Source organism: Ictalurus punctatus, chromosome 16 (assembly GCF_001660625.3).
Source record: "Ictalurus punctatus breed USDA103 chromosome 16, Coco_2.0, whole genome shotgun sequence".
NCBI classification, from domain to species: Eukaryota; Metazoa; Chordata; class Actinopteri; order Siluriformes; family Ictaluridae; genus Ictalurus; species Ictalurus punctatus.
In genome coordinates, this window is record NC_030431.2 from 5,082,501 (window position 1) to 5,110,000 (window position 27,500).

The 27,500-nt window shown below is 41.0% G+C and overlaps 5 protein-coding genes across 13 annotated transcripts in view; 1 reads left to right on the top strand and 4 right to left on the bottom strand.

Moving 5' to 3' along the window:
- Nucleotides 1-289, bottom strand: part of LOC108276869 (homeobox protein cut-like 1) — a 32,759-nt gene extending 32,470 nt beyond the window's left edge. For all 4 annotated transcript variants that reach the window (XR_008398082.1, XM_053686759.1, XM_053686757.1 and 1 more), the window contains exon 1: nt 154-289. Coding sequence is in view for 3 of the 4 variants with exons in the window: in XM_053686759.1 (XP_053542734.1) it covers nt 154-222 (69 nt within the window). In the remaining variant the exon portion in view is untranslated. The remainder of the gene's footprint in view (nt 1-153) is intronic.
- Nucleotides 290-4,048: 3,759 nt separating this feature from the next.
- On the top strand, nt 4,049-6,469 carry myl10 (myosin, light chain 10, regulatory). Its single transcript, XM_017488829.3, has 7 exons — nt 4,049-4,202; nt 5,031-5,117; nt 5,246-5,321; nt 5,435-5,539; nt 5,684-5,762; nt 6,107-6,155; nt 6,292-6,469. Exons 1-7 carry the CDS (start codon nt 4,200-4,202, stop codon nt 6,394-6,396), a joined length of 504 nt encoding a protein of 167 aa, XP_017344318.1. The 5' UTR covers nt 4,049-4,199; the 3' UTR covers nt 6,397-6,469.
- A 312-nt stretch (nt 6,470-6,781) lies between these two features.
- bcl7ba (BAF chromatin remodeling complex subunit BCL7B a) lies at nt 6,782-10,602 on the bottom strand. The gene is made up of 6 exons (XM_017488827.3): nt 10,292-10,602; nt 9,410-9,485; nt 8,998-9,100; nt 8,582-8,788; nt 8,161-8,237; nt 6,782-7,993 (listed from the first exon to the last, which is right to left on the bottom strand). The coding sequence occupies exons 1-6, from the start codon at nt 10,381-10,383 to the stop codon at nt 7,904-7,906; spliced, it is 645 nt and encodes a 214-aa protein (XP_017344316.1). The 5' UTR covers nt 10,384-10,602; the 3' UTR covers nt 6,782-7,903.
- A 147-nt stretch (nt 10,603-10,749) lies between these two features.
- On the bottom strand, nt 10,750-14,940 carry tbl2 (transducin beta like 2). 2 transcript variants are annotated; one of them, XM_017488826.3, is made up of 7 exons: nt 14,662-14,940; nt 13,528-13,640; nt 13,232-13,416; nt 12,906-13,057; nt 12,652-12,778; nt 11,661-11,813; nt 10,750-11,353 (listed from the first exon to the last, which is right to left on the bottom strand). In XM_017488826.3, exons 1-7 carry the CDS (start codon nt 14,786-14,788, stop codon nt 10,894-10,896), a joined length of 1,317 nt encoding a protein of 438 aa, XP_017344315.1. In that variant the 5' UTR covers nt 14,789-14,940; the 3' UTR covers nt 10,750-10,893. The 2 variants fall into 2 exon arrangements, with proteins under 2 accessions (XP_017344315.1, XP_017344314.1); XM_017488825.3 differs by having other exon boundaries at nt 13,528-13,643.
- A 1,475-nt stretch (nt 14,941-16,415) lies between these two features.
- Nucleotides 16,416-27,500, bottom strand: part of prdm15 (PR domain containing 15) — a 13,767-nt gene continuing 2,682 nt past the window's right edge. For 4 of the 5 annotated variants that reach the window (XM_053687078.1, XM_053687079.1, XM_053687077.1 and 1 more), the window contains exons 4-25: nt 27,444-27,500; nt 26,950-27,102; nt 26,671-26,773; nt 26,070-26,150; nt 25,749-25,979; nt 24,945-25,059; nt 24,635-24,753; nt 24,385-24,479; nt 24,062-24,149; nt 21,812-21,979; nt 21,483-21,577; nt 21,001-21,132; nt 20,549-20,692; nt 20,211-20,374; nt 19,816-19,895; nt 19,574-19,693; nt 18,901-19,032; nt 18,687-18,770; nt 18,377-18,552; nt 18,204-18,284; nt 17,901-18,095; nt 16,416-17,498 (exon numbers count right to left, since the gene is read on the bottom strand). The exon at nt 27,444-27,500 is cut by the window's right edge and continues 97 nt beyond it. In XM_053687078.1, the coding sequence (XP_053543053.1) occupies nt 16,944-17,498; nt 17,901-18,095; nt 18,204-18,284; nt 18,377-18,552; nt 18,687-18,770; nt 18,901-19,032; nt 19,574-19,693; nt 19,816-19,895; nt 20,211-20,374; nt 20,549-20,692; nt 21,001-21,132; nt 21,483-21,577; nt 21,812-21,979; nt 24,062-24,149; nt 24,385-24,479; nt 24,635-24,753; nt 24,945-25,059; nt 25,749-25,979; nt 26,070-26,150; nt 26,671-26,773; nt 26,950-27,102; nt 27,444-27,500 (3,168 nt within the window). In that variant the 3' untranslated portion in view covers nt 16,416-16,943. The remainder of the gene's footprint in view (nt 17,499-17,900; nt 18,096-18,203; nt 18,285-18,376; nt 18,553-18,686; nt 18,771-18,900; nt 19,033-19,573; nt 19,694-19,815; nt 19,896-20,210; nt 20,375-20,548; nt 20,693-21,000; nt 21,133-21,482; nt 21,578-21,811; nt 21,980-24,061; nt 24,150-24,384; nt 24,480-24,634; nt 24,754-24,944; nt 25,060-25,748; nt 25,980-26,069; nt 26,151-26,670; nt 26,774-26,949; nt 27,103-27,443) is intronic. The other variant, XM_053687080.1, reaches the window with a different exon arrangement.

Sequence of the window (27,500 nt, forward strand, 5' to 3'; positions counted from 1 at the left end):
AACATACACGCGCGCGCACACACACACGCACGCACGCACGCACTCATAGGACCGCGCGCACCGTTGAATCTGCCGAGTGGTTCCTCTTCAAACAACAATATTAATAAGATAACAAGCAAACAAAAGTGTGACGTGAAACTCGCGCGCACTCACCTGCAGCTGCTGAAGATCAAAGCGCTTCCACCGCTGACACATCGAGCCAGCGCGCGCCGCCGCCGCCATCTTCCCTCATAATGAACCCAATGAGTATATATGAGCGAGAGAGCGCGCGAGAGAGAGACAGAGAGTAATTCGGGGTGAAAAGTGGAAGGAGCGCGCGCAAAAACACGGAGCGGAGCAGCAGGGAGCGCGAGCGGTTATTTATAATTAAACAAATGCTCATATTTAATGTATTACACAGTCACGTGTAGAGTGTTCCTGTCACAGCAACCTTGAATAGTTACTTCACAGTTTATATCTTTTTTATTCGAATATTAGATGTTTTTCTGGATAATAATGAATGAGAAAGCATCAATAATGATGATGGGATTCATATTGAAATGGAGGAGGAACGCCATCTAGCGGCCCACACACACACACACACACACACACACACACACACACACACACACACATACTATAGGTTACTTATCATGTAACTAATAAACCTATCCTTAATTACTTTGATTAAAATTGTGGATTAGCCAGAGTCAGCTAGCGTGCAAACTGTACCTCAGTCAGTCTTGACTGAACACTTTAAAACGTTTTAAAACTTTAAAACACTTCCTGACAACAGTAGCCTATAGTTAATATACTTACACATATTATACAAGTACAATTTAGCATTTTACATAATAATTAATAACGCCTTACTCCTCACTTTGAGCTCCATCTTAAGTTTAAGCATTTGTACAATCTCCCACCATGAAGAAGGGGCGTGTCCAATATGGGCGAGTGAGAGGCCGTACCTACTGCGCATGCTCAGGCTCTAACTTTCACCTGCTGTACAAACTGATTCAAAATGGCGACTTTCAGTTCGATCAAAAATGAAAAATGGCGCCATGTTGTCTCCTCTGTATACTGTATAGTAAATATATATATGTGTGTGTGTGTGTGTGTGTGTGTGTGTGTGTGTGTGTGTATATATATATATATATATATATATATATATATATATATATATATATATATATATATATATACCCACACACACAAACTTATATACACACAGTCATTACTGTGCTGTTACAGTAAAATACTGAGTGATATGGCGGTGTGATGTTAAAACAACGTTGATTATTTTCCTATAACAGCACATTGCCAAGTATTTTTCCCTCTTATACCACAGCAAATTGCTAACAATGACAATTTATTATTTATTAAAGAACACCATACTTTTAATACATTCATACTTCCATTTAACACTGTGGAACATCCATGGTACAGCTTGGTTTCTGTTCTCACTTACGTTACAGCAGCTATAAACAGTGGTTCCCTCACCAGCCTCTCTTTATTCCCTCTCCCGAAGACAAAAAAAGACGCAGGTTGTACTGTGAGACTGCAAAGAAGCGTAAACTCCTCTGTCCTGAAGGTGTCAGAAAAATTAGTTACAGCTTCACCTTTAAAGCGCTGACACTGGAGACTCCTTCTGTACATGTTACATAAACATCTCCTGATAAAAACCTTCACCATATCAACACATTCTTTTTAAGCTGTTACTATTCAGAACTGCAGTGGTGTAATAATATATTAATGATTAGAACAAGACTGTGGTGTGTGTGTGTGTGTGTGTGTGTGTGTGTGTGTGTGTGTGTGTGTGTGACAACTCATAATGTTACTCAAAATATTACAACTCATATATAATATCTCATACTACACAGTTATAACACACCTGCACACCTGTTAGAATTAATTTCATGTATAAAGGCTTGAGCTTTTGAGTGAACTGCGCCATCTACAGGTAAACCAGCACAGCGTAGGCTGATACACCAAATAATATTGATCATTTATTTTCAACTCAGTTATCATACTGAATGTAGATGTTTCTCTGAGTATCATTTACTGTCATTAGGTTCAATAATGGTGTGAGTTTGTAATGAAGTGCAGACTAGATACTGTTCAATTCTTTCTTATTAGCAAATAATATAAGAAAAAAAAACTTTACTACTAAACATCTAGAATTATCTCTATATTATACCTGTCTAATAAATGAGTTGTTTGACATGTTAAATCACTGTAACACTTTGAGCTGAATAAAAGATGCTACAAAATAAATAAACAATCATCTTCACCATGACCATAATAATGATAATAATAATAAAGCTATTATTAGCTTTCAAGTGGAAAAAAGTTATTTCAGAACACTATAGAAACAGACAGAAACAGACAGGAGGCTCCTTCACACCGACTGAGCCGCCTATTGTGTGGTTTCTTTATTTAAACATGCTCTTTTACGCAGAAGAGCTCTCTGCTCTCTGCTGTGTGTGTGTGTGTGTGTGTGTGTGTGTGTGTGTGTGTGTGTGTGTGTGTGTGTGTGTGTGTGTGCTTGGTAGTTTCCATGTTGGGTATGTGAACAGCAGGTGGAAGGAGTCAAGGTCTGGCTGTTCATTTGTGCGACGACACAAATGTCAGGAATGAGAAGTCTTCCTACAACTGCTCTCACACATGCCAACACCAATCCATCAGTTACCTTCAGAGGGACAGGAGGGAGAAAGGGGTCATAAAAACAAGGGATCTAGGGGGAAATCATAAAAACAAACACCAAGGGAAGCAGGAGGAAACAGGGGGAATTAGGGAAACTGAAGAGAACTTGTTGCTTTACATCCATTAATACACCATGATTGACAAGTTCTGAATGGCTGAGATTACTGTGTGGGGACTGGGCCATGTTGAGGGGCGGGGTCATATTGAGGGGCGTGGTCAAGTTAAGGGGAAGGGCTGTGATGAACATTGATTACAATTTCATTCATTTCAAACACACCAAAATAATCACACCCTCTCATCAGGATTGATATGAATATTGTGTGAGATGTTGAGTTGTTAAAACATGTTACAAAGCCACTTCATGCATTTTTCATGGGTTCCTCAGGGGTTCTTTAAAGTTTCCTCAAAGGTTCTGCAGGGTTACCATAACAGTTCTAGCTTCTTAAACCCTCTAGAACCTTAAAATGATCCACAGGGGTACACAAACCAAACACATTAAGGTCATCATCATTTCATGGATGACTGAAAACCTTCTCTGGCCAGAGAGTCCAGAGTTAACTATCTAACCTTTGATAACTAGCTAAAAGGTCACAAGATTATAACTGTAATCAGGACTTACAGATGGAGTCACATCTACATGGTGGGAAATGTAACGAACTGGGTGTAAACATCACACGTTATTATCACCGAGTGAAGTGTGAACGTGATCCTTACTGAAACTCCACCGACGTTCGTGTGGAACTCAGAAACGCTGAGAATTCTCCTCACTTTTATTTCTTTTTTCATCACTTCAGCTGTAAGCCTTCTCCGTTTCAGAGTCTTCTGCATCATGGGTAATGAGTCTGCGTTACGTCACTGTTTTATTCCACATATTTAAGATATTACAGCTTCTTTTCTCTAGAAAAAATTGATTTCATTCCAAAATCTTGCATATTTTCTCCAGATATTTTCTAAAGCAACTCATATAAACATATTTAAAAAAAATTTTTACTCTGGATACGTTTCTCTGGATCATTTAGTCCAGGTATTTTAATAAATATATTAAATATCTTCAATATTCAATTACTGTTTATATTTTGATATAAAGACATAAACATTATTCATAAAGGGTTAATACACTTCCACTGCAGAAGATAACGATGAGATCAATGATGCTATATCTCTTTATCCTAATAACACACACACACACACACACACACATTGTTTGAACAATGACATATGTTCTTAGAACAACACACACACACTGTTCTTAAGATAGCAGGACTTCACACCAAGCAACTGTCCTCTATAATAGCAGGGGGCTGTGGTTTGGGGTGGGGGGTATCTGTGCTGTGGTGGGGGGTGGGGGGGTCAGCGTTCATTCTCTATAAGGAAACAATGCCTCTGTTGTTCCTCCTCTTTTATCTAAACTTAGAACAAATGTCTAAAGGCGCTGGAGTATATAAAGCGTAAAAAAAGTTTCTCCTGCGTCTCCTCATCTGTCCTTCAAACAGGAAGAGAACAAGAAGCTCCTCACAATGGTAGGCCTTCATTCCTCTCCTCTACAGATAGATAGATAGATAGATGGATCTGTTCATCAGTTCGTGATATGTGATAAATGTGATACGCTCCTTACACCATGGAGTTACTGAGTTCTGGATTGTGATTGGTCATCAGGTGTTGATTAGTTTTCTATAACAGCGGCTCTGACAGTAGCGCATCTGGACATCACAGCTTTATATTAATATTAATATTAATGCACTCGCTCTAATACATTATCGCTCCACTGATAATAAATGGATTCAAAAAACGTGTGTAATTGTTGATATTTTTTAAGGAGAAATGTGTTTATGTAACAGTCAGAGGTAAAGATTTAAATGTAAGTTTTTATGCTTCTTTACGGTTTTATGGGGGTTTTTTGGTCTTAATAACTTGAAGAGAGAGAATAAAGAGAGAGAAAAAAGAGAGTGAATAGAGAGAGGGCTGGTGAGGGAACGAGTGTTTATAGCTGCTATAACGTAAGTGAGAACAGGAACTACGTCATTTCAAAAACAATGTAACTGTAAATGGATAAAAAAGTATGATGTGTTCTTTCATTTGTAAAACATTGTAACTGTTGGTAAGTTGCTGTGGTGTAAGAGGAATAAAGCACTAGGGGCCGTGCTGTTAGAGGAAAATAATCAGCTTCAGGGTGATAAGAGTAACTCCACTTCATGTTGGTCTGAATCGCACCACAGCTGATTTTACTGAATATAAAGAGTGTAAATGAAGAGCGCTGTGGACCGTTACAGTCACTCATGGGTTAAAGCCAAAACTAATCTACACAAATGAGTTTAGTGCAATAAATTTAACTGATGTTTAAATCTCAGGCTCCCAAAAAGGCAAAGAAGAAGGAAGCTGCGAGCTCCAACGTGTTCAGCATGTTCGAGCAGTCTCAGATCCAAGAGTTTAAAGAGGTGAGAAATAAGAATAAGAATAAAAAAATAAGAATAATACATAGAATAATACGTTTCATGTCGTTGAGATTTAAATACTTCAGTACAAAAACATGTCCTCACATCACATTGCTTCATTTCGTTTGCAGGCCTTCACCATCATGGACCAGAACAGAGACGGATTCATCGACAAGAACGACCTGAGAGACACATTCGCTGCCCTTGGTGAGAGAGAGACAGAGAGAAAGAGAGAAGGAGAGAGAAGGAGAGAGATACTTTTCTAAATTATACTATGTGTTCTTTCTCTGTGTGTGTGTGTGTGTGTGTGTGTCTTACAGGACGTCTGAATGTGGGTAATGATGAGCTGGATGAGATGCTAAAGGAAGCTCCAGGTCCAATAAACTTCACCATCTTCCTCAGCATGTTCGGAGAGAAACTCAAGGGTGAGAGCGAACACACACACACACACACACACACACACACACACACACACTCAATCTCTCCATTTACACTAAAGTTTACTTTAAACAGGTCCACACACACTTTAAACACACACTAATATCAGTTTTTCTTTTCTGCTTTTCCAGGAACGGATCCGGAGGAGAACATTCTCGCCGCCTTCAAGATATTCGACCCTGAGGGAACGGGCATCATTAAAGGAGAAGAGTGAGTGATGAAGTTTATTCACCTGAAAACACCTGAACATTGAGGAAATATATATATATATATATATATATATATATATATATATATATATATATATATATATATATATATATATATTCATCATCACATGATGTATGAGTATATTCTGAGTAAAAATATTGTATTTTGTCTTTATTTATTATATACATATATATCATTATTTGATTTGATTTTGTATTGAGACATTTCACTGTTGATATTCTGTAGTATTTAATAATAACTTTAAATATGTACTTAATTATATTTTTTGCGTTCATCCCATTGTTTCAGACGTGTAAAATATAGTGTTTATTTTCACATTTCAGGATCAAATACCATCTCATGTCCCAGGCAGACAAATTCACAGAGGCAGAGGTGAGTCAATCCTTTCATCTAAACTCTATCTGATCTATCCGATCTATCTGAACCGTGTGCTCTTGCATTTTTATTTTATTGGAGTAAGCAGAACGTTCAGCTGATTATTTCTCTCCTCGGGTTCTGACACTTTCAGGTAAATCAGATGTTCACAAACTTCCCGTTGGACGTTGCTGGAAACCTGGACTACAAGAACCTGTGCTACGTCATCACTCACGGAGAGGACAAGGAGCAGGAATGAACATCACGTCGTCCGCGTTTTTATCTGTTTGTACGTGTTTTCCCTTCCTTTTGTCAATAAAGAATTAAAAACACATGATCTGTCATTTCTTAATAACGTGAATACGAGTATACGTTGTATTAAAGATATCTTCAGTGAGGATTGTATGAAAGAAACAGACAAGAAAAATGTATTTATAAAGAATCGTTGTAAAAGAAACATCAGAATGGAAAACAAAATGAAGAATAAATAATGTATTTACTTCTTTTTTTTTTTTTACTTTTCATTGCGAGATTAGTAATCATCATCACTTTTCATACACACCTACTTCTGAAAAAATGTTGTGCTGTTAAACTTCTACTAGTGATTTATTTATTTAGTATTATTTTATTAAAGAGACATTGAGAAGGTTCTAATATTTTAATGACATTTTAAATAATAATATAAATTCAACATCAATGTGCCACTTAACCAGTGTACAGTAATAAACATCATCATCATCATCATCAGCTGTCACTTCAAAATCAAAACCTCTTTCATTCACATAATCATGATAATGAAGAATTATAAACGTTAAAAATGCCCGACATCACACACAAACAGAAAATAAACTAAAACCATCACGACCGTAAGGGGAGGAAATTCAGTTTTTCATTCAACGCAACAATAAGACTGCATAAATTATCTCAATATTATTATTATTTACTCCTTTTTCAACTCCAAGATAAAAATTCTCTAGAATAGAATCTATATTTATGTATACGTACAGTATGTTGTATGTATATATATATATATATATATGGATATAATTTAGGTATGTTCAATAATCTAAACAAGTGATTGAGCATGAAATTTGTAAAATGAGAAAAATAAAATAAAGATAATGTCTGAATTTGAAATTTGTACCAGTCATGAAGGAAATGTTGATAAACTGCAGGACGAAACTTCAGCACTAACTTTTATATTCACATCAAAGCAGCTAGTTATCAAGCTGATAAAGCGCTGTGAGGGAATTTTACTCTTTGTGTTTGTGTGTGTGTGTGTGTGTGTGTGTGTGTTAGATGGTTAGATGTTATTCACATGAGAATGTTCAGGAGTGATTCCGTCTCTTTACACCGCCGGCCTCAGTTCTGTCTTATTTTAGTGATAAACATGTGCACGATGAACTAAAACGATTTTTCTTTTCTGTGGTGGGGAAGTAGTCGCGTAGTGCAACCTGTAGGATGGTGTCAAATTTTTTAATATATTTCTTAAACATTTATCTTACAATAATAATTGACATTAAACTCCAGTGAAGCAGAAAGTTACAGTATCTGATCAACTCTCCAGAGTGTGAGCAAAGTACTACAGCTCCCTCACTCGCTGCCCAGAATGCCTTGCAGCAGTGTAACACCTGAGCCTTCACACCTGGTACAAAGGTAATAAATTCAGTGCTGGTGCTGGTCGCTGAATGTCTCAGTACAGGAATGTCTTATCACACTGAGTATACAGTATGAGATGTTATTCTGTGCGTGTGTGTGTGTGTGTGTTAACTTGTCAGAGTAGACTGGATAACAGATGTCTGTTCAGTACACACTCTTTTAAGAGGCGGCGCTCCGGTGATTTCCTCTTCCTCTTCCTGTATAAAAACAAAAAGCAATAAAAAAACAAACAAACAATTATATTTTTATATGATGTTCATTTTCATTTATATATACTTATATATTAAGTATTTTTCTTCTTATTATTTATTTATTTACCTACCTACTTACTTAATGATATTTATTTATTTATTTATTTTATTACCTGAGCTGTAACAGGTAAAATATCTTCTTTAATCAGTGTCGGCGGTTCATCAGCCATCTCACGCTGCAGCGACGCCTCTAAACAAACACAGAAAATTATTATTACACTAATAATAATAATAATAATAATAATAATAATGACAATAATAGCAGTATTATATGCATAAAACCCTGCAGTTAAATATTAAATAAATAATAAAATATTAATTACATACATTTCTAGTTCTTCTACTCTTTAATCGTTTGTAATATTTTAATAATATTACAGTAGATATTTTATACAATGCACACAATATAATAATGTCATAAATTATTAACTCTGTAATTATTCTATCATTTAAAAACAGTGGACCAAATACACGATAAATAAAACAACGAGGTGTTTGATAGATGTGTGCGTGTGTTCGTGTGCTCGCTCGCACCTTCCATACACTCCTGGCCGAGCGTGGGTGGCGGTGGCTCGTCGGGGCGGTACTCTTGAGTGTGTGTGAGTGTGTGTGAGTGTGTGTGTGTGTGAGTGGCAGGGCTGACGGGCTCACTGCGCTGAGGACTGGAGTTCGTGCTGCTGTCAGCGGGGATCACTTTACTCTGGAACGAGTCCGAGAGAGAGCTGTGACTGCTGTTCTCATCTACACACACACACACACACACACACACACACACACACACACAGACACACACACAGGTGTAATGAAGAGAAAACACAAAGTAAATACAAGTAGAAAGTGTTTATTATAAATTCCCTGATCTACAGTATATTCTCCTGATTTCACAGCGATGATGAAAAGAAACAAAACCTAAAACCCTGTCCTGTCTGTGTGTGTGTGTGTGTGTACACCTTGGTAATCCAGTAGAGTTGTGCAAGAGTTTTCAGTTGTTTCCTCGGAAGAGAAATTGTTTATTTGAACCTCAGCAGCAGCCGGAACTTTACTCTTCTCTTTCTGCAGGACAAAAACATTACTTTATTTATTATTTAACTCATTCGTTTTTAAAACTTAAAAGAATTAACTTTTTATCATTATTATTTATTTCAAATGATGTGTTTTATCTAATTTAATTCTTTTCTTTATTGTGTTTTGAATTGAATTAATCCATAAGTCAAATGTAAATCAATGAACTCATCATTAATAAACCTTTTGATAAATAAATCAATTCCTTAATCAGTTGAGTATTTTAGTATTATTATAATTTTGTTATTATTATTTTCTGTATTTAATTGAAGTCAGTGTTGTGTCTCAGATGTCTCCAACCTCCTTAGTGTCCACTACAGGAACCCATTTGAATATCCTCAGAGACGTGTCTCCCACGGTCACCCACTTTTTCTCCCTGTTTAAAGTAAATCAAATAAATATACAGAAGTAAAATACATTACTTTAAATAATGGATGAATCATCAAAGGCTCGCTACAGGATAATATAGTGTAGTATACAGGGTCTCAGAGCCTTTAAGTCACACCCCACTTATACAGAGTGGAGGAAGCTGGGTACGTAATAGTTCCCTATTAACTTATAGTTCACCGTGTAGAATACAGGAAATGCTCATATTAAATATATAGGAACTGCAATCTCAAATGTTTCACTATTTTACATGTATTTAATCCTCGTGTCAGGTCACTGCCATAGTGGACGTGTAGTAAACTAAAGTAGTATGTAAAAGTCATTATTTCATTCCCTATATAATAAATAGTGCACTTAATGTAAACACTGGGGAGGTGAAGTTCAGTTGACTTCCTGTTGGCCATGTAGGGCACTAAGTAGGGTGTAAACCTCCTTCCGTGTAAATTACAAACTACTTTAACATTTAAAAATAAACAAAACAAAGTATATAACATCATATATAAACGTGTATAAAGTCAAATACTGCTAAATATATAAAATAAAACAAAAAAATTCTTCGAACTCGCGGCCACAGTGAAGCTTATATGCAAAGTTAAAATCAGCGCTTAAGCTCCTCCTCTCATTAACATGACACCTGCCTCTATGGAAACGGTTCCAAGTTCATCTCTATTGGTCTACTCTAACATCAATCAACTCCTATCCTCTTACCAAGCCCCGCCTCCTCCCCTTTTCCGACTCAGAACTTTCTCTTTAGGAGGTATATTTTTTCCTCAGAAAGCTTTTTTCGCTACTCACCATTTCCGGACTCGTTCGATCGCTGCCATCACCTTCTTAACGTCATCTTTAGCCCGGCTTCTTGTCTCCGCGCGAACCGAGCGCCCCGACATGTTTAAATGGGATTCTTAAAGTCTGAAGTAACTACTTAGCTTCCTCTTTTAGCCGCAATCGTGTCACTCTCGCAGTCAGGTTCGAGAAATATCGCGAGAACCCGCGAGATCCTCACGACATGATCCCACCTCTTTAGACAAATGGTTCTTTTCTCATTTAACTCAGACCTGAAATGTGTTCATTTATCTCACAGTTCACTGACGTCTAATTTCAGAATTTCAGATTTCAGAATAAACTGGTTTCAAAATAAAAGCCTTAGCAAACAGGGAATAATGTAAATAATAAAATGCAATATTTCAATATAAATTACATTTAGAGGACTGTTTTAAAAACGCATTGCTGTTGACTTTGTATTAAAATTAAACTGGTGGCTTAAAATCAATTTTATTTTCAACAATATTTATCATAAAGTCATAAAATAAAGCAGAACCCCATGCTATAAACCCTTTTTTTTAATTCATTAAAAACAGCACACCACATCCAGTCAAACACAGACTGAAACCCAGCGGTCAGTTATTCTGTGTGTTGGTGATGGCGTCCAGCGTGGTCTGGGCGTCAGTGATCTGCTGTTGCAGTCGCTGCTTCACACCGGCGTTGGTGCTCTTCTTCAGCTGGGCCTGCATGTCGGCGATGGCGGCGCGGTAACCCGTCACATTGTGGAAGACCCGGATGGCGCGGTCGCCGCTGCTCACCAGAAAGCGGTTGTTAATGTCGAATTTGAGGTCGGTGATGTCCTCGCTGTGAACGTTGTGGAATTCCTCCTCCAGCTCACCCGAGCTCGCGCTGTACATGTAAACGTCTCGGCCATTAGACACGGCGACCGCGCGACCGTCCGGAGACAGAGCGATACGACTCCCCTCCGATACCCGACATGGTACAGTCCGGAGCAGGTACGGGTCCTGCTGCTTCTTGTACTCCACATCAGTGTCCCAGAGCTTCCACGTGCTGTCTTTAGACACTGTCACCATCCTGCAGACCAACACACACACACACACTGAGCACTACTGAGAGTGTAAGAGTCACATGTAGAGTCAAGTGTAGTGTACTACACAGTGTGTGTAAAACAATAATCACTTCTAACCTCGATAGTGCATTTCTACAAAGTACTTCTACACGAATCCCTAAATAACTCCTAAGTGGACATGTAGTGCACTATGTAGGGTGTGTTAGTGTGTATAGTGAGTGCGTAATGTGTTGTGCTGTGTTTGTCGTTTTACTTGTGCACTGTTGTACTGTATAGTGAATAGTTTTATCTGTGTGTGTGAGAGAGAGAGACCTGCGGGAGTCGTTGGAGAAATCGAAGCTGTACACTCCGGCCGAATGACCTTTTAGGTCGAACGCTCGAGTCACTTCTTTAAACTCTCCTGTTTTAGCAAAACACACTTCCCAAACTTTAACATCTGGCGTGAAGCCACACGCTGCCACGAACCTGCACACACACACACACATACATTTTAGCACAAAATAATATTGAACAACAAATTAATAAGGAAATAATTTATTTCACAAATAATGCACACACAAATCATTTGAATAAATTATTTAGATTTAATAAAAGAAAGAAATATGCAGAATAATAAGTAATAAATGATTAATAATATAGTAATAAATAGTAATAAATAATTACAACTGAGTTTCAAGTAGAAATAAATTATACATTACAAAATGTTAAATAAATATATTTTAATATAATTATGTTTAAGATAATAATCATTTTCATACATATATAATGTAGAGACTATGATAAAATGTGTAACAACTGAGTGTAGTTAGTGTGTGGGTGTAGTTAGTGTATAGTGTGTTTGTAGTTAGTGTATGTGTAGTTAGTATGTAGTGTGTGTAGTTAGTGTGTTGTGTGTGTACACTTAGTGTGTGTGTAGTCAGTGTGTGTATAGTTAGTGTGGAGTGTGTGTGCGCAGTGTGTGTTAGTGTGTGTGCTTAGTGTGTCTGTGGGCAGTGTGTCTGTGTGCAGTGTGTGTAGTTAGTGTGTCTGTGTGCAGTGTATGTGTGTGTAGTGTGTGTGTGCAGTGTGTGTGTGCAGTGTGTGTAGTTAGTGTGTCTTTGTGCAGTGTGTGTATTTAGTGTGTCTGTATGCAGTGTGTGTAGTTAGTGTGTCTGTGTGCAGTGTGTGTAGTTAGTGTGTCTGTGTGCAGTGTGTGTATTTAGTGTGTCTGTATGCAGTGTGTGTAGTTAGTGTGTCTGTGTGCAGTGTGTGTAGTTAGTGTGTCTGTGTGCAGTGTATGTGTGTGTAGTATGTGTGCGCTGACCTGCCGCAGGGAGAAACAGCAGCGTGTGAGTTGGTCATCTGGTTGGTGTTGATGGAGGCTAACACTTCTCCTTTCAGGTCCCAGATGATGATGTTGGTGTCCACCGACGCCGTCATTATAAACTTCCCTTTAACGCACGAAACACAGACAGAGTCGTTTCATCAGTTTCCTTATTATTTTATTCAGCACCAACAGCATCTGATTGAACCGCTGCTTCATCTGGTAACGATCTGTAACGAAGGTGTGAAGTGAACCTGTGTCTGCGATGGCCATGTCCACAACCACGCCTTTGTGTTTCTGGGGAAAATCCTCCGGAGCCGCTTTAAAAATGAATGTGCCGTCGTCCTTCTTGGTCATCTTAAAGATACGAATCGTCTCTCCGTTCGCCAGCCATGTGATGAAGGCTCTGCAGGAACACAATTATCATCATCATCATCATCATCAGGGTAACAGCATATGACTTATAATAAATGTGTAATATATGTGTTCTAGCTGTAATAAGAGCACAGCGTGTATTTCAGATTTGGGGTTTCCTTTAGATTAGACTGCAACAGCTGTAATAACACTGTGTGTGTCTCACCGGGAGTCGGGGCTGAAGCGGACGAGCGTGGCGTGGTCGTACTCTATGTTGGCCCTCAGACATTTATGATCTCTCAGCAGGAAGTCTTTAGTGCTCCAGATGCGGACGGTGCGATCGTCAGCGCAGGAGGCCAGGTATTTCCCGTTACTGCTGAAGTCCAGGCACGTCACTGCAGCATTGTGACTCTAACAATACAAACACACACACACACACACGCACAGGCAGTGATGATGAGATGATCTCCTGTAACAGACACTGTGAGCAGAGTGTGAGAATCAGCAGAATCGGGTGTGTACCTTCAGCGAGGAGGCAAGCAGCGGGTGGGAGAACGTGTGCTGCTGAGGTTTCTCCTTCCGAGGGCGCTGCTGCGCTTTCTGCTTCTTAGCGGCAGAAGCCTTCACCGAGCTCTCTTCTTATATTTAATACAAATACAAAACATGAAAAATACGTCAAAAACCAAAAGGGAATACAAATTAAATCTCACTTTCAGTGACGCAAACTAAAAGTACAAAGTGCAGGTTTTCAGATCTAATTGTTCCTCATCACCTCACGCTTTAGTCTCCTCCAGTTATCACACAAACATTAAAAAGAGGTGAAGCAGCTGTTTTATGCACCAAACATCTGGAACACGACATTAAACATCCAGGCTCCGTTTATCACAGTTAGAAACATAAATGCTGTTTTTTTTTTAACATTAGCTCTTATTATTTGCCTCACTTATTTTTATATTCTTTTAATTAAAATGTACTTTTTGTGCTATTTTTGTACAGACATTTAATCATATTTTTATTAACGTTTACTATTTGTGTATTTTACGATTCTGTTTTTTACTCTTTTTTTCACAATTTCACAAACAAGCATTTTGTGCTGCATATAATGTATGAAAGATGCTATATAAATATTATTATTATTATTATTATTATTATTAACAGTAGTATCAATAAGTTACTGTTCATAATGATCTAATAATAATTTCATTAATGAGGGGAAAAAAGATCTTAAAGAATTTTTTAAACAAAACTTAATACTGATCTTAAAATAAACTGCAGGAAAAGTTACAAAAAACTCAAATGAGTTTGACAGAAACAGAGAGATTATTAACCGGTTTCAAAAGAGACTAATAATAATAATAATAATAATAATAATAATAATATACTCGTGAGGATATTGAAAGCTTAACAGTTAATATATTTTACATGCATTATGCTGTAATAAGTGATTATGATCTAAATCTACACTGCGGAGAATGAGAGTAGATCTATACTGTGCTTTTTAATATTAAGGTAATAAATGAGGGTCACATGGTTTCATCATTAATGAAGATCTGCAGTACTCTGTCCAACATGCATGACTGAGTTACACTGAAACAGGAGAAGGAACACACACACACACACACACACACACACACACACACACACACACACACTCACCAGCTGCTTTGTTGTTCTGCTCCTCTTGTTCACTCTGTTTAGCTTTCTGTTTGCTAACTGCTACAGCGACTAAAATAATCAGCGCTCCAATAATCAACGAAACTGCCACGAGCGCAGCAAACTCCATGTCCAAGTCTGCCACGTTACTCACACACTCACACTTACACTCCCTCACACATACACGCACGCACACACACACACACACACTCCGTGAGTCTCTCTCACACACTGAGAAACGCTACATGGGAACTCTTCCGATTTCCTGACCGCGCATGCGCATTAGCACAAATATTTATATATATACGCATGCGTGAAAATGAAATCGCGGAAAATCTAGCTCGCTAATCGTCTCGACTGATTCGACACATTAGAGTAAGTTATAGTAAACATTTAAGGCGTACATTTTTAAATACGTTTCAATTAACAACTCTTTCTTTCTGAAATAAAAATATAACCGCAGTTGTGGTGAAAAGAAGTGAAAAGAGTAAGGTATATTACACACTACGTCATCGGCAATACCGGAAGTAAATCGCTCGTGTGATGAATGAATGAATGGACTTTGGACACTCCGCACATTCGGTGTAGTTATTACCATTATTACAAAAAAAAAAAAAAAAAAAATCCTTTTACTTTATACATTAAAATTCATCCTACAAAGTATTTTTATGAATACATTTTTAACAGTGTAAAAATATAAACCCTTTTCCATTGTTCAGTCAAAAACAATAACATCAAAATCATTCATTATTACACTTGACTAATTCATTAATTAATATATAAAATTAAATAGAGTAATTTAATGAATCTGTTAAAACTTAGAATTAAATAACAATACATTTTATTTGTACCCATCAACAGATATTAAATGAAAACCTGACTGCCTCTGCCAGAAAGCTTAAAATGGGCTGTGGTTGGATCTTCCAGCAGGACAGTGATCCAAAACATACATCAAAACCAACACAAAAATGGTTTACTGACCACAAAATCAAGATCCTGCCATGGTCATCCCAGTCCCCAAATCTGTGGGGTGAACTGAAGAGGAGACTCCACCAGTGTGGACCTTGAAATTTGAAGGATCTGGAGAGATTCTGTATGGAGGAACAGTCTAAGATCTCTTGCCCGGTATTCTCCAACCTCATCAAGTATTATAGAAGACTCAGAGCTGTTATCTTGGCAAAGGGAGGTAGCATAAAATATTGACTAAAAGGGTGCCAATAATTGTTGCACACCTATATTTAACAAAGATTATTTTGATAAACCTGTGTTGTGTTTGCTGATTGTTTGATATCCATGAGAGCAGTGTTTTTGTGAATTTCTTTGAACAAAGGATCAAAAGGTTAAACAATAAAGACAATTTTTCACAGCCTTCTTTGCTCATATGTACCAAGGGTGCCATTATTAGTGGAGGGCGCTGTATATATGTATATACTATTATGTAAATATTTATAACATTTGTAAGAAAATAGAAATAAAGAAAAGTTATGTGGTGATGTGGGTGTGCAGATCTTTGGACTCTGATTTTATATTCCTGGCTTATCATACTGTAAAGTCGACTATAAACAAATAATTAAAAATCTCTTAAAGCTGCTTTGTCGTTTAAAGACTGTGATGAATTGGAGGATTTACTTTGTGATACAACACAATTTTTTTTTCTATGAACTGTTCTCCAGTTTTAGGAAAAATCTCTTTTGTTGTAGGACAACGCGACAGCTTCTACAGCAACACTTACACTGCAAATAATAGATGACATTGAATCACATCTCAACAGCTGCTACAGAGCTCCTGTTTATTGGCAACAGACCTGCTTTTAGAAAAAAAAATCATTAAAAATGATTAGCCCAGTAAGAAACTGATAATCCTTATTTCTATCCATTTTTTCCTTAATTTCAGAGAAATAATTCAACATCCTCTCTGTCTCTTTTTCCAATTAATGGAAACACAGATGTGCCTGTGACGCTGCTTCTCTCACAGCTGCAGTTTAAACACGTGCATCTGTTCTCTAAAAAAAAAAAAAAAAAAAACAGAAAAAAAACACAAAAACAAAACACATCCAGCTTTGGTTTTAGGTGGAAGTGCAGGTCAACACATAATTACTGAGAGTGTAAATTAATCCAGAATTCATCTGAACATAATTGCTACATTTTCCATCATAACGTTCAACATGATTCTTCGGCGACCTGAAATATGACATTTTATGGTCAAAGCGACGTGTCTGGCTGTGTTTTCATGTCACTGCCTTCAGATGAGCGAGAGTTTAAAAGAGTTTGCTGGTGTTTTCGCTCTCAGTAGCTGAACATTTGCGGCGCTGTGGCTGGAGGCTGTGTAGGCCCTGAAGCCTGGGGCTGGATTTGATGGCTTTGCCCGAGATTATGCTGCGATTCCTGTGGAAGCTGAGCTTCGGGGTCCTGGGAGTTCTGGGTGTCCTGAGGCTCAGCCTGGGCTCCGCCCACCGTCATGGTTGCTGTCACGTGATTCCCATCCGGTGTCACTTGACTCGTGCCAGCAGTCACATGACTTGTGTCTGTGGTAACGTGACTCGCCTCTGTGTTCGTGATGGGCCTCCAGGCTTCCAGAGGGTGTGATATGGGATTGACGAAGGTAGTGAGGTTGATGAAGTGAGCAACGGACTGTGCGTTCGCACCGTCCGCCTGCACGCTGGAGCCATTGACGGGGTCAAAGGTCACGGTGAGAATGGAGCTGTCGAGGGTCAGAGGTCGTTCCACGGCGACGGGCTGCAGGCTGGTGAACTGAGCCGCCGTGTTGATGGGCGTCACCCTGATGTTGGTCAAACTCACCGAGGTGGTGGGAGGGGCGCTAGGGTCGGCTAACACCACCACCTGTAAGGGGCGGAATAGAGGTCAAAGTATGAAGCAGCCTGTTAGATAAAACCTAAAAAAAGGCTTTAAATATATATAAATATATTGAAATTAATACCAAAAATCATTATTATAAGCTCACAGAAAAGTTCAATGAGATTATTCATATAAATATATTTAATCTATAAAACCATTCATATAAAAGATTTGTTTATATTAAAACAGTTTGCATTTACATAGTTATTTAAATAAATAAAACTAAATATGAAAATATCATGTATAAATAAAGCAATACACACAAAATAATAATTCTAAATAACGCATATTAAAATGATTCATATATAATGATGAATCATCTATATAAATGATTCTCAAACAGATATGAACTGTACGGGTGTGTGAGTATATATGTGTGTGTGTTACCTGCTGTAAATTCTGCACGGCTGAGTTGGTCTCGTCTCCTGTCGTTGCCGTGGTCGTTGTTGCCGTGGTGAACTCGCTGTTTTTTCTGGTTAGCTCTCCATATTCAACTGAATCTGAGAGAATCGACTCCTGCAGCTTCTGCTTCTTCTTCATGGGACTCGAGTTCCTGTGGCCTTTTGCTGCGGAGAGAGGAGGCTGAGACACACACACACACAATCATGTTTAGTGATGTAATTCACACACACACACACACACACACACACACACACACACACACACACACACACACACACACACACACACCTGTGCTATGCTGATGGATGAGGCGTCAATCGTTGCGGCTTCTGGAAGATCATCCAAATACTCCACTCTCACCGTCACCACCTGCATCACCATGGAAACAACAGGAACTCAAACACACCCCTGAGGATCGCAGTAAAGTGTGTGTGTGTGTGTGTGTGTGCGCATGTGTGTACCTCAGGGTGTTTACGGCGTATGTGTCTGTTCATGGAGGCTCGTGTCGATACTTTAGTGCCACACATGTGACAGCTCTGAGCCTCCACCTTCTCGTGTGTGAGCTGGACGTGTTTCTGCAGCATGTACTCCGTCACATACTTCTTATCACACACTGCACACGACCATGTCTTCCCCACTAACACACACACACACACAGCATGTTTAACATTTTTAACCTTGTCTCACTCAGTGATGTTCTGAACATATTTACTGAAATAAACACTGAGCTCAGTCACGTGTGTGATGTAACGTGGTGTGATATGATGTTACCTGTGTGAATGAGTTTATGTGTTTCCATCGTGTTTCTCTCGCTGAACGTTTTTCCACACAGCTCACACATGAAGTCCTTTATACCTGCAATAACACACACACACACACACTTCACTCAAGAGACTCCGATACCAGTGGATTACTGATTACTGCCATGGTATCTGAGAGGTGTGAGGTGAGTGGAGGTAGTGAGAGTGTTGTGGGTGTGGTGTACCTGTGTGTCTCTTGTAGTGTTTCAGCATGTTGACTTTCTGTGCGAATTTGCGGTTACACTCCTTACACTCGTACTCCTTAATGCCCTTGTGGAGCTTCATGTGGTGCCGCAGGGCGTGTTTCGTCTTCATACCTGCTCTCACACACACACACACATGCGTGCACACACACACACGTGCACAGACACAAATTACTGTGGATTGTGTATGCACTAGATGAGCAGCACACGGTGTTTATTATCCAACATTAACCGCTTCATACTTCATGACCTGATCTCGAGAACAAATACTGTGTCCTAAATGTCTCCTATTCCCTGCTCCTTATTCCCTAATTCCTATTCCCTGCTCCTTATACCCTAATTCTTATTCCCTGCCCCTTATTAGCTAATTCCTGTTCCCTGCTTCCTGCTTCCTATTCCCATTTCCATACTCTCTACTCTCTGCTCCCTAATTCTTACTCCCTAATCCCTACTCCCTACAGTGTAGCACACTAAGACCAGTGACAGAATAAAATAATGAGCATGACCCCTGAACACTTTTCACTGTACAGCTCACATAAACACCAGCATCACCATTATCTCCAAACCACACACATGTCTGGAAAGGGCGTGAGTGCATGGGTGTGTGTGTGTGTGTGTGTGTGTGTGTGTGTGTGTGTGTGTGTGTGTGTTCTACCTTTCCCACACTCGGCACACAGGAAATCACGGATGTTATCATGAACTCTCAGGTGCTCCTTCAGCATGTCCTTCCTGGCAAACGATTTTCCACAACGATCACAACTGTGACTCTTCACACCTGCGCGCACACACACACGTGCACATTAAAAACAGGATGCAGTTTGGGACACATTAAGGGGTGTGTGTGTGTGTGTGTGTGTGTGTGTGTGTGTGTGTGTGATGTGAGCAGCACTAACACACCTGTGTGGATGATCTTGTGCCTCTCCAGGTTGCCGATGCTGTTGAAGATGCGGCCGCACATGTCACACGGATGGATGTACCTGCAACCGGGTCACATGATCAAAACACTGCACATCACTGTGTGGCTCTTTGGAGCTTTACACCATGCTGGATTGTGATTGGTCGTCAGGTGCGGATTAGTTTTCTAGAACAGCGGCTCTGACAGTAGCGTAGCTGCACATCACAGCTTTATATTAATATTAATGTGCTCGTTCTACCATGTTATTGTTTCTATAGCAACAGGGACATGTACAGGAGACACTCCCTGTGTGTCTACTTCATGAGTATATTTTGAATTATTTAGAGTACACATGCATGTAGTGTGTGTGTGCATGTTTGTGTGTGTGCGTGTGTACCTCTGCACAGCGGGGTCAGGAAGCTGTTCTCTGTGAATAACCAGGTGAGCGTTGTAGGTGGCTTTGAGGGCGAAGCGCCTGTTACAGATCACACAGCCGTATCCACGTTCTTTGTGCATCTCCATGATGTGTTTCAGGTAATCACGGCCTTTAGCGAACGTCACCTGAGCAAACGAGTGGACGGAATTCCACCAAATTCAGCAAGACAGACCGGATACAGATCGAAATATTCCAACAAACTGATTACAGTTTGCATCCACATGTATTATATTGTCAGTAGTAGGGCAGAACTGGCTTTTGTATATGTGTGTGTGTGTGTGTGTGTGTGTGTTATTAACCTGGCACTTTTTACAGCTATATTTGTGATGTTCCGGATCGTCTTTCTCATCCTCATCGTCTGAGTTTTCTTCACTGTCATCCATCGATATTCCGATCTTTTTAATGAAGTTCTCTCGCTCCTGTTCATCCATTAACGCAATATCCTGAGAGAGAGAGAGAGAGAGAGAGAGAGTGAGAGAGATGGTGTGTTCACATACAACCCAAATTAAATATGTAATCTGGAATGAGATGTTCAACATGCACTTATAGCTGTGGTGGTCGGGGGGGGGGGGGGGGGGGGGGCACATACTTTTGGCTGTATCGTGTGTATAATAATAATAATAATAATAATAATAATAATAACAATAACAACAACAACATCAGTATTTTAACATTTTAATACTAATGTTATAGTTGTGAATATTAGGATTCAACACACACACACATACACAGTTGGTGTGATCCTCCTCACCTTGAAGTGGACGTGTATGTGGTCTCTCAGCACGTCCACGCGGAAGAACTTGCGTCCGCAGATCTCACACGTGTACTTTTTGTCTCCGTGAGTCAGCAGGTGTTTGTTCATGTTGCTGCGACAGGAAAATACCTGGTACACAAACAACGTCCGGGTAACACACATACACCACCACGTCACATGCTCCACGTCAACACGTCACGACACACGCGGCTTCCTACACACACACACAGCACTTTACACTCCACTTTCTTGACCGAGCTGATTTTGTGATGCACATCTGGCGACGCTGAGCGCTTTAATGAGAACTGATACGGAAACATCTCCTGAGAATAAGTTAACTTCACGTAAAAGGTCAGGTTTCTCTCGTGTGTGAGATTAGGGCTAATTATCCACAGTGTGTAATCATAACCCATGATGACTACCCAGGGTGCCAATACTTCTGCACTCCTGACCGTCAGTTCTCTGTGTAGAATTCTCACCTTGCCGCAGATGGGGCACGCTGACGGTTCTTTCCTGTATTTCGTTCCTTCTTCTCCGTTTGATTCCATCTCTTCTCTCTTCATGTTCTTCGAGCCTGATGGCACAACACACACACACGCGCACACACACACACACAGACACACACACACAAACACACCAGTGGAGATTATACAACATAACTTGAAAACAGCACCTGAAGAGCTTTTTCTTTTCATCTGTGTGTGTGTGTGAGTATGTGTGCGAGAGAGAGAGTGTGTGTGTGTGAGTGTGTTTGTGTGTGCGTGTGTCTGTGAGTGTGTGTGTGTTCGTGTATTTCCTGCTTTCTCACCCATGACGTGGCGTCTCTGGTGGTCCTGCATCACGTCTTTACGGTAAAACATTTTGTTACACACCTCGCAGGCATACAGCTTCTCCCCATGCTTCTTCTTGTGTTTGGATAAGTTGCTGTTGGTGGAGAAAAACCTGGAGCAGAGTTCACACTGAAACGTCTTATCATCTGCAGGGACAAGAGACACACACACCTTTACACGCCTATACACCGTCTCGCCCTTTACACGCCTATACACCATCTCGCCCTTTACACTCCTATACACCATCTCGCCCTTTACACTCCTATACACCATCTCGCCCTTTACACTCCTATACACCATCTCGCCCTTTACACTCCTATACACCATCTCGCCCTTTACACTCCTATACACCATCTCGCCCTTTACACGCCTATACACCATCTCGCCCTTTACACTCCTATACACCATCTCGCCCTTTACACTCCTATACACCCCGTCTCGCCCTTTACACTCCTATACACCGTCTCGCCCTTTACACGCCTATACACCGTCTCGCCCTTTACACGCCTATACACCGTCTCGCCCTTTACACTCCTATACACCCCGTCTCGCCCTTTACACTCCTATACACCATCTCGCCCTTTACACTCCTATACACCGTCTCGCCCTTTACACTCCTATACACCGTCTCGCCCTTTACACACCTATACACCGTCTCGCCCTTTACACTCCTATACACCGTCTCGCCCTTTACACGCCTATACACCGTCTCGCCCTTTACACTCCTATACACCGTCTCGCCCTTTACACTCCTATACACCATCTCGCCCTTTACACATCTATACACCGTCTCGCCCTTTACACTCCTATACACCGTCTCGCCCTTTACACTCCTATACACCGTCTCGCCCTTTACACTCCTATACACCGTCTCGCCCTTTACACGCCTATACACCGTCTCGCCCTTTACACTCCTATACACCGTCTCGCCCTTTACACGCCTATACACCGTCTCGCCCTTTACACTCCTATACACCGTCTCGCCCTTTACACTCCTATACACCATCTCGCCCTTTACACTCCTATACACCATCTCGCCCTTTACACATCTATACACCATCTCGCCCTTTACACTCCTATACACCATCTCGCCCTTTACACTCCTATACACCATCTCGCCCTTTACACTCCTATACACCGTCTCGCCCTTTACACGCCTATACACCGTCTCGCCCTTTACACTCCTATACACCGTCTCGCCCTTTACACGCCTATACACCGTCTCGCCCTTTACACTCCTATACACCGTCTCGCCCTTTACACTCCTATACACCATCTCGCCCTTTACACACCTATACACCATCTCGCCCTTTACACTCCTATACACCATCTCGCCCTTTACACTCCTATACACCGTCTCGCCCTTTACACTCCTATACACCGTCTCGCCCTTTACACACCTATACACCGTCTCGCCCTTTACACTCCTATACACCGTCTCGCCCTTTACACGCCTATACACCGTCTCGCCCTTTACACTCCTATACACCGTCTCGCCCTTTACACTCCTATACACCGTCTCGCCCTTTACACTCCTATACACCGTCTCGCCCTTTACACTCCTATACACCGTCTCGCCCTTTACACTCCTATACACCGTCTCGCCCTTTACACACCTATACACCATCTCGCCCTTTACACTCCTATACACCGTCTCGCCCTTTACACTCCTATACACCGTCTCGCCCTTTACACACCTTTACACCGTCTCGCCCTTTACACTCCTATACACCGTCTCGCCCTTTACACACCTATACACCGTCTCGCCCTTTACACACCTATACACCTTCTCGCCCTTTACACTCCTATACACCGTCTCGCCCTTTACACTCCTATACACCGTCTCGCCCTTTACACTCCTATACACCATCTCGCCCTTTACACTCCTATGCACCATCTCGCCCTTTACACTCCTATACACCATCTCGCCCTTTACACGCCTATACACCGTCTCGCCCTTTACACTCCTATACACCGTCTCGCCCTTTACACACCTATACACCATCTCGCCCTTTACACACCTACAGAGAGGAACAACGGCTAAAAGTATCTCGAATACCAATAAACTGATTATGCAGTGTGTAATAACATGATAATTACACACACACCCCCCCTGTAGAATATACATCGTATATTACGTATATAATATAACACACACACACACACACACCTGTAGAATATACATGGTATATAACGTATATAACACACACACACACTCAGAGCCGTACCTGTCCTGCAGTTGTGAAATTTCAGGGCGTTTTCTACCCGAAACGATTTCTCACACGTCTTACACTTGTACCTGTACTCCACATCGGACTACAAAACACACACACACACGCACACACACACGCGCACACACACACACACACGCACGCACACACGCACGCACACACGCACGCACACACGCACACACACACGCACACACACAGTCATCATCTGTACAAAAATCACAAAACAAGCTTCAGAGAAATAAATTGGACAAATTATTCACAAAATCATCTGTTTTCACACAAACACACACACACACACACACACACACACGGTGTGTTACCTCGTTCTTGCTGTGTTTGTAGGAGATGTGCTGTTTCAGACTCTCCTTACGGCTGAACATCTTGTCACACTCGTCACACTTAAACAGTTTATCACCTGAAACAGAGAAGAGAGTGAGTGTGTGTGTGTGTGTGTATAAGTACATGAATTAAGTGTGTAATTTTATTTCAGAGACACTGACACACACACACACACACACACACACACACGTTTTAGTGCAATTTTATATACATATATGTGTGTGTGTGTACCGTGAGAGCGGACATGCCGGTTCAGGTTGCTGCTGTTCTGAAACACTTTGTTACACAGGATACACTGATACACTCGCTTATGATCTCCACTCTTCAGCACACGCTTCCTCACCACTGACCTGCAGACACACACACACACACACACACACACCCACACACACATACAGAGAGTTCATTTCACAGTTCATTCTCTCTATCTCTCTCTCTCTCTCTCTCTCTCTCTCACACACACACACACACACACACACACACACACACACACACACACACACACACAGAGTAAGAGGATGAAGAGTGTGTGAGTTCTCACTTCCCGCTGAGGAGGCAGCGTGTGTGTCGGCTCGGTTTGATTGACAGCTCGTCTCTGTTCGTCACGAGATCCTGAACATCCCTCATTGTCGGAACTGGAGCAGGAGCAGGGGTGTCTACACACACACACACACACACACACACACACACACACACACACACACACACATTAAGGTGTGTGTACGCTCAGGGTTTGTCTCTCTTTTACAAATGGGGTTTGTCTAATTTTACAAACGGAACCTAAACAGAAGTAAGTGAGCTTCAAGGTTCAAGTCCACGTGTTTTTATTGTCGTTGCAGCCGTATCCAACAGAAGAGAGACCCTGATGATCTTTTCAGTTGCCCTCACTATCCTCTGCAGGGTCTCAGGATGCTCTCAGTGGTTCCTCTGTAGGATGTGCTGAGGATGAGGGGTGGGAGATGGGCTTTTCTAAGCCTTCTCAGAAAGTAGAGGTGCTGCTGGGCTTTCTTGGTGTTGAGGGACAAGGTGAGGTTCTCTGTCAGGCGAACACCAAGGAATTTGGTGCTCTTGACAATCTCCATGTAGGAGCTGTTGATGTTCAGAGGAGAGCAGTTGCTCCATGCTCTCCTGAAGTCAACAACCATGTCTTTGGTTTTTTCCATGTCTGGAGACGGGTGGTTGGCTCTGCACCGGTCGCTCCGGTAGCTGCTGCACCTCCTCTCTGCACGATGACTCGTAGTTCTTGCTGATGAGACCCACCACAGTGGTGTCGGCGGTCAAATTGATGATGTGTGAGCTGGTACTTGTGGTGTGTGTGTGTGTGTGTGTGTGTGTGTGTGATCACCTTTACTGGGTTTTGCTGTCTCTCCTTTCACTTTGCGTTGTCTGTTCGCTCGTTTTTTAGGTTCAGGTGCTGCGAGTGTAGCGTTAGCCTCCGGAGAAACAACCACCGCTACCTGCTGGATAGGTGAGACAGCAGCAGATGAGACAGTGGCAGGTGAGACAGTGGCAGGTGAGACAGCGGCAGGTGAGACAGCAGAGGGTGAGACAGCAGAGGGTGAGCGGGTCAGCTGATCTGGAACAGAGAATAATCAAGTCAGATGAACACTGCGCAGGTGTGCAGTAATAAACACTCACATCATCACCTACAGTGTTCAACCCTCACCTGTACTACTGTCTCTGAGCACAGGGGGCGCTGTCACTGCTACTCTCTCCTCAACAGTCGCCAGCTTTCCACACAACAGCCCTACACAACAACAACAACAACAACAACCGGAATAACACAACCATTAAACTACTTTATACTGCAGTGTTCCAAATCACACAGACACACTGTCTATCCATCTGTCTATCCATCTGTCCATCCATCGGTCTGTCTGTTCATCTGTCTCTCCCTCTGTCTGTCTGTTCAACTGTCTATCCATCTGTTTGTCTGTCTGTTCAATTGTCTATGCATATGTCTGTCTGTTCATCTGTCTATCCATCTGTCCATCCATCTGTCTGTCTGTTGATGTGTCTATCCATCTGTCCATCCATCTGTCAGTCTGTTCATCTGTCTATCCATCTGTCTGTCTGTTCAACTGTCTATCCCTCTGTCTGTCTGTTCATCTGTCTATCCATCTGTTTGTCTGTCTATTCATCTGTCTGTCTGTTCATCTGGCTATCTATCTGTCTGTCTGTTCATCCAACTGTCTATCCATATGTTTGTCTGTCTGTCTATAAATCTGTCTATCTGGCTGTCCAACTGTACATGTGTGTGTGTGTACCTGTGGGTGGAGGTGCAACAGGAGGCTTCAGTACGGGTTTCTCCATCTTTTTAGCATAGAAAGCTCCATACCACACCCTCAGCTCCGCCCCCGGCAACACATCCTGTACAATATACACGAATATATAAATGTGTGTGTGTGTGTGTGTACAGACTGTATGTGTCACAGACGTGTGTTGTGGTTTTGTGATAGTCTGACTTGACCTGAACACCTTCACTGTAACTGTAAGAGTTTAGCTCTAGTGTGTGTGTGTGTGTGTGTGTGTGTGAGTGTACCTACCTGCGAGGTATTGAAGTACAGCTCGTCATCTTGTTGGTACGCTGTGAGATTTTGGTGTGTGTGATCTGTCGCAGGTCTGACCAGCATCATCCAGTTACAGTCATCCTCGTTAGACGTGTCCAAACACACCACAGAGCCGTCTGTCTGAAAGATCTTTCTCACACACACAAAGCTGTATATTTAACTTCCTGTCTCTAACCTGGTTATTATCATTATGCTGCAATAGCGATGTTTCTGTCTGTAATATTTCAATTATTTTTATTTCACATTTTACATGTCACTCGTCGGCGGTGAACAGGATTATGGGACTGAGAAAGTAAGAGAGAGAGAGAGAGAGAGAGAGAGAGAGAGAGATACACATCTATAGTAAGGAATCTTAGAGGACGCTGAAACGTGTGTATATGTGATAAAGAATTGAGGTTGTAATGTACATCACCTGACTGATTAAATAAATCAATTAACTAAGTTACTGTGTGTGTTTTTCTGAATCTGACCTTTAAAGGAAACGGCGTGTGTGTGTTCAGCCGTGTGGCGCGTTTGGCCTCGAACGG